The sequence below is a fragment of the Chiloscyllium plagiosum genome, unplaced genomic scaffold (genome assembly GCF_037043375.1).
Source record: "Chiloscyllium plagiosum isolate Xiang-an unplaced genomic scaffold, Cpla_swu_hap1 HiC_scaffold_36, whole genome shotgun sequence".
Lineage (NCBI taxonomy): Eukaryota > Metazoa > Chordata > Chondrichthyes > Orectolobiformes > Hemiscylliidae > Chiloscyllium > Chiloscyllium plagiosum.
The window spans coordinates 686767-694088 of NW_028270174.1; the positions used below are offsets into that span (position 1 = coordinate 686767).

The window sequence follows — 7322 nt, forward strand, 5'->3', positions numbered from 1 at the left end:
TGGTGTATTTATAATGCTGTATATCCCCCTCTCTTTTTGAAGAAATCGCCCCTCCTGCTACATTATAGGCCAAAAATGGACCTGCTATGACATCAAGTTTTATCGTCAGCAGAACTTCATAAGGTGCAAATTTTGCAGAGACTATCATCCAGCACTCAGCCAGTGCATCACTGGATCTAGCATGTGGTACACACCAGCAAATACACACACCGAATCAGAGGTATTGCTCAACTGGAACTGACCCAAGAAAAGCCTGCTTCTGTGCTCGCTACTACAGTGTTGGAATCGCTCAAGTTGAAATGGGTTTACAGTCATAATATATTTCAAAAAGGATCAAATTAAATTGCACCAAGACACTTTTTATACCTGGTTTATAAAGAAAGAAAGCAGTGACATGAATTTGATGTGTTAGAAGGCTTTGTTGCGGGCACAAGAAATATTTTATCGTTTACATTTTGACTATTGTTTTAGCAACTCTGTGAACCTACTTGTGATTTTAAATTGTTTTAATAATACAGTTTATGAAGCTGTGGGTTGCTTTGGCTTTCTTATTTAAAGAGCCTTTCAGACGGTTTATATTGGTTCAGCTCAGCAATTTGAAATTGAAATTCTGAATTTAAAAAAAAATTGACTGTGAAACTCCTGTTCGTTGTATTGGCAGAATTATAATCCATGAGTTAATGACTACTTAAAATAGCGAGTAAAGTGATTTCTTTTGAGTGTTAATACATCACATAGTGGAATTTTAACATGTTAAATCATAGATTTAAAGAAAAAAAAATATTTTTCAATTATCAATTGCAAACCAAAGTGAATTTCTTGAGGATTCAGTTCTGATTTCAATCCATCAGTCTGAACACTGCGTGTAGACCATGCGCTGACATCAAGTTCCACTTCTCTGGAATGAAGCATCGTAGCAGTGCAATGCAGTACTCACATGGACTGTCTGCTGGTTTTGAAAACCGTGTTTGCAGCATTGGGCATTAATTCCACTGGGTCATGTACACTCTCACCATTATTAGAATCTGACCAGGCCCCCATGCAAATGTTTATCATCACTGGATTGTAGCATTGCCTGAACCAGCCAAGTTCCCTTTGATGTTTAAACTTTGTAACTTCAATGAGCTATAACTATTGCTGTAGAAATGTGAACTTCCCTGTTCAGATTGTTTAAAACACTTTCTTAACTAGGTCTTACTGTGGAATTTTTGTTGCATCTCTGTTTAGTGAAATAACATTTTGTAAGATTTGTTTTGCTTTTGTTGTGTCAGCAGTAAGCATGAGCCCTCCATTGGAATGTTCTTGAATTTCAGGTTTATTAAACGGATATTCTCAGGAGAGGTGATATATGTTTGTATCACAAATCGTAGTTAAAATCATCAAAATTATTTCGAGTGATTCAGAGAAAAGGACCACTGTTCAATTTCATCTATATTTTTAAAAATTGAACCCATTCTTGTCAAGAACACCGTTCATATCCCAAACTGTAATAAAGTCCCATTTGAAGTAGTAGAAATCATGGTTTGCTAGTGTGGAAGAAGAATTATGGTTGCATTATTGAGAATTAGTACTTTTCCCACTTTGTTCAGGACAGTTTCTGAAGGATTGAGTATTTATTTTAATTATATCTCTCAGTTTATGGTACCTGGTGTTTGATTTTCTTACACTGTGTATACAGATTTTGAAAATAGGCAGTCCACATTTTAAAAACCAGAATAGCATTAAACAGAGTTATGCATTAATATACCAGTGCAGCATTATTCTTGTACAGTGTCTTTGTAAATATTTTAATGTGTATAATTGACTGCAAAACTGTTGGTATGGAATGCCCCAACAATTGCAATGTCCCTGTACAGTGACTCACATAATACTATTTTTGGCAATGATGAAATATGTTTTTAGATTAGGTAAAAAGGATCTTTGCAGAATTGGAACTTCAATGATTTTTTAATGATGGATTAAATGAAATATTATTTCAAAGTTGTATCCCAGTTTAATTTTCAGTATGTCAAAGTTGAGAGGGATTTCAAGATTTGTTTACATGATTTTAAGTAAGAATATTCTTTTGTTACCACCCTCCATAATCAGGACAGCTCAAGAAACTTTCTCTTCAAAATTCAATGACTCTTCAAGATTATTCAGGGCTGGGGCTGGCTGTGACTGATTCTTTTTTGTTGTAGAATTAGAAATGGATATTGTTGTGCTGTCAGTTCTCTCACTTCTCTTTTCACAATCAGCTATAGTGCTAACACCTTGTGATGGTGTAACACCCTTAGAAACATTATCTGAACTGTTACTCACATTTGAACAGTTTTCTTCTCCTGAAATTATTACAAACCTGTTCTGTAACATTATCCTTCTCTTGCTATTTTTAACCTTTCTTATGGTTTCTATTTGATACAATCCTTATTTGCCAAAATATTAGAGATTCACCCTTTGAGAGAGTTGATTGATCTGGAATCCAGCGCGTAGACTGAATTCATAAACTGCCTTTTTCTGTTTAAGTCATGCAAAGTGTGATAATAAATAGTGCCTTTACATTTTAATGTCCAATGTTAGCCGTTCTTTACATATTTCCACAGTCTACCACCTGGCTTTACGGTTTAAAATAAAGCATCAGCTGACAGTTGGGAAGCTTTAAAAAGATTTAATTGGGGGGAAACACTAATACTATAAATAGCCTTTCCTCTTTGCATGTTTTGATGTTACTCCAAGTCCATTCCTCACCTGTGGTTTTTGCATAAAGAGTCTGCATTCATTCAGGCTGAAACTTTTGTGAAAAGACATTTTGTGAAAAAACATTGATTTTTGATGAGGTTCGATAGATTTATTAAAAGTTGAATTTTTTAACAAACCAAAAATCAAGAATCTTAGATCTAAGGGTGACACCGTGGCTCAGTGGTTAGCCACCATGGTTCTAGGTTCGATTCCAGGCTCGGACGACTGTCTGTGTGGAGTTTGCACATTCTCCCTGTGTCTGCGTGGGTTTCCTCCGGGTGCTCCGGTTTCCTCCCACAGTCCAAAGATGTGCAGGTCAGGTGAATTGGCCATACTAAATTGCCTTTAGTGTTAGGTGCATTAGTCAGAGGGAAATGGGTCTGGGTGGGTTACTCTTTGGAGGGTTGTGTAGACTTATTGGGTCAAAAGGCCTGTTTCCACACTGTAGGGAATCTAACCTAATCTAAATATAATGAGCTGGTTGACCAACTCTTCCATTTGCTCCAGTATTTCACCTTGTATGCTCAACCTCTTCCTTGTATTCCAGTTTCAGATTTTTCTCTCACTTCCCCTCTGAGATGAACACATAGTTAATTACAACAACTCAGAAAGTTAGTCTAAAAGGCTTCTCCACAGATAAATATTTTCTGCAAATCTCATTTATCAGCTCGGCCACTATTCAAACCAACTCAATGGTTTGTTCAGTCATTTTGGAGGATATTGAAAGCAAATACAAATCTTTTTTAGGAAAGACCAAGAAATGATGATGTGAACCCTTTCCCATGAACTATCATATTGGTTGCATTCCATTTCACAATTTACAGAGAATGATTTGAACCTCTTCATGTGCGTCCTGTGTTTGTTCAGTTCCGTAAACACTACATGATTTGATCTATAACAGGTATAAATCTTCTTCAAGATATCTTTCCTTCACATACATATTGTAGAGTCTTGATTTGAATTGTTGAGAGCAGTTAAGATGATGATTGTTTATACTAATTGCTGCACTTGTTATTTTCTGTGTTGACCATTAAAAACTAATAACCAAGCGAAGTGTCATATGGTGCTTAGAACAGAGACCAACAGTGCCATGTTGGAAATGTGTAGTTCATGTTCTGAACATTGACATATATGGCACTTGAGGTGTGTCCTGAATCGGTAAAATGCTTGAGCCAACCCCAAACTGACAAATTTGGAGAATCTGAATGTGTTAAAATGTAGCGCCTTGTTACTTGTGCATTGAGGGGCTGAATGGCCTACATTGGTGCATACTTGTGGTTTCTGTTATTACATTGACTTGCAGCCTTTTTTAAAGTTCAAAATAGCTTAACTGTATGGAAAATTACAGGTGGACTTGTTTATTTAGTCAACCCTTGTATTGGCTTTGAGTGATGTTGCACCTATGGAACATTATGGGTAAAAGACACGAGTGCCTTTAACAAACTCTGGTCTACCTTTAACTTCAATTCAATTATTGATCCTGTTATTGATCCTGTTACATAATCTAAGATAACTAGTCAGTGGTTAATTCTGACTATTGTGTCATGGTGCCATAAATTGTGCATTTGTGCAAATTGGTGCCAGTTTGGGTGAGATTTTTCTAACATTACCTATTTGACTCTTGACCTTTGTAAAATATATCACTACAAAGCATTTTAAGTAAGAAAGCCAAAGCATAATGAAGATAAAACAGCTATGGAATTGTTTGGTGAAGCAGCCTAAAGCTACAGTCCTTAATACTGTGAAGGTAGGTATTGAATTTGGATTATGTGCTATCGATGATTATGGATGAGTAAACAGTTTAGATTTGTCTTAATAGTTTGGCAATGGGATACTTATAATTCTGCAATGTTTTCACCAACAAAATTCTAAGTGAAAGTACCAGTATACAATATGATATTCAAGGAAGGCTGGATTGAACTGTTTGCTCATTCTGATTATATGTTTATCTATTGCATTGTTTTTGATATGAGTAGCATAATGTCCCTGTTTGTGTGGGTTTCAGCTTCTGTGTGGTATCAGAACTCTATTATTTATCCAGCCTTTCATTCATACCTGAATCAACGCTTGCTTATTGGAGCCTTCAAAGATGATATTGTAAGTAGTCTTTTTTTAAAAAAAAGAGGGGGTGCAGAATTATATATAATTTTATTTTCTATTAAACTTTGCTTCTATGACCTGATTCCTTGTCAGAGTAATACAGAGCAAGTTAAATTACATAATCTTTGCTGTAAATTGGCTACCAATTTAATCTGAATTATTAGGTACATTTACTAGCACACTGAAACAGTGAGTTTTTATTGTAATTAGTCACAATATTAACTGCATTGGCGTAGACTGCGAATGGAATCAAGTTGCAATGTTTTTTTTAAAATTGTTTGAATGTTATTCTTTATATCTTTGCAACATGGTCAGTTATGTGCAGGTTTCTTACCCATTAGTCACCTCATTGTTCATTTCAAACCATTTCTATTATAGCGGATGTAGTAACATTATTGGTTCTTTGCAACAGTTGAGAATGGAAACTATATATAAACTGTTCACTATACTTCAAGGCGAAAGTGTAAATCATGCAGATTTTCTTAAAGATAATTGATTCTTCAAATGGCTGTCTCCTGTAGTATGTGTTTCTTTCATTCCGGTTGGGCGAATCTAGCTGTCTGATTCCAAAAGTCTTAGTATTCAAAAAAGGAAATATAATAACCATTATATTTCAACTAAGCTTTAAATCAGATATTCAAAGTTTGTATGTGATGTGTAAATGCAGTATCGAAAGACAAACCAGTCCTGTTAATATTAGCCTGGTGTTGCGGCGTGCCTAAGAAACAACCTTTTTTTGTGTGTTTGATTTGTTTTTGACAAAGCTTGAAAAAAATGATTAATGTTTGTTACCACTTTGGGTCTTGGTGCTTAAGTGTTGACTAATTAACATGCAATGTGGGACTGTTGAGACAATGTATTCAGGTATAGGAACATATTATTTGTAGGACATCATTTGCAGATACCTCATCAGTGTGCTCCATGTGGAGTATATTTTAGAGTTTTCATTTTGCATCTTCTGCCTATATCTCTATTTTGATCATGGGGCAGAATGGGAATAGATGCTTAGAGTACAAGGTGGCTCATGAAGAGTACAAAATCCCTGCATAGACCATAACGGCTAAAATAGCCTGCTTATGTGCTGTAAGTTCTGTTTAACATATTCCAGACGTAAAAACAGACACTTTATAGCTGATAACAGGTGATCTACGTCAACAGTATCCTTTTGTCGAGGAGAAATAGGAAATTTCCAAATGGAAACTACTATAAACTCAAATTGCTTATAATATAAACAATATAATTTAATTTGAGTGAACCCACCAGTCCAGCCCCACTATAAGCATGGCGGGCAAAACAATTCTGTCTGATCATTGACAGAAGGAGGAAATTTAGAGCACATCGGGAAACTGACTGTTCATCCAAACAGGCAGGAAGAGTCCATTCTCACAGCACCTGACTACACATCTCTCTTTACAAGAAAGCTTACCAAGATAATTGGTAATTAACTGGAATCACAATTGTTGTAGAAGAGTGCAGTTTCACATTCCAATCATAATGACTGTTATAGTAACTGGCTCACTATCCCAACACTTTGGTTATTGCACTTGTTCAATTGTAAAACAGTTATAAATATATGCAATGTTTGTGTAGGTACATAAAGCATGGTTTCATGTTGATGTGATACATATTTAAAAAACGATACAGAATAGGGCTAACAGACAATGCAGGGATCTGATTCTGCTAAGTTCAACTATTGCTTTCTATATTCCTTTGGGGAGGATTAAATATATTAATAGCTTCAAAGGGAACTCAAGAACTTTAGAAAGCTTTCAATATATTTGAATTTGTATCACTTGGAAATTCAGACAGTTCACAGTACAGTTGACATTAAACAGGAAGTGACTATCCTTTAATCAAAGTCAACAATGTTTAATAATTATCAAAATGCTCAACTACTGGCAGACTGATGTGGGTATTTTACCTGTCATTTGTCTTCTCTCTCCTTCCAGCATTTTGGCTAGGCTAGTCTAAAGGCACTTAATTTACCTGCAAGCTCTCATACTGACACTGAGAAAGAGACAGTTAGCATTACTATGAACTATTCTACCAGCCTGCATTTCCCAACATATTAGAGAGCTTTTCTTTTTGACTTCAGAGGTAAGTTGGAGTTTGATAACAATTTTGTTTAAAATCTTCTGATTTAATGCAAGTTGCTTGGTGCTAGCTAACTGGATTGTGTTTTAAGTTTGTTTGTATGTTAGTCTTGTATTGTGATAGCACAAAAACTTAATTTTCCAGATAAAATTGCGAACCAAATTTGAGTTGTCATACTGAGCAGTTTAAGATCTCAGTGATATCCAATTATCATTTCATTTGTCATTTACAACAGTATATTAAGCAGAGTGGCACAGATGTTTTGCTAGATACCGTTTTAATCAAGTCTCTCCAGGATCCGTCATTGAATTAGTAGAAATAGAATGTACACTATGTTTCTAACAGTTCAACAACTTTTGGTTCAACCACTTTGCACATTGCCTGTGATGTGTGCCAGCTCTCTGATGCAA

General features: G+C 35.4%; 1 protein-coding gene across 1 annotated transcript in view; it reads left to right on the top strand.

Moving 5' to 3' along the window:
* pcgf3 (polycomb group ring finger 3) overlaps positions 1-5967 on the top strand; it is a 212001-nt gene extending 206034 nt beyond the window's left edge. Inside the window, exon 10 of the mRNA XM_043674543.2 lies at positions 43-5967. Coding sequence (XP_043530478.1) covers positions 43-90 — 48 coding nt within the window. The 3' untranslated portion in view covers positions 91-5967. The remainder of the gene's footprint in view (positions 1-42) is intronic.
* The last annotated feature ends 1355 nt before the right edge of the window (positions 5968-7322 follow it).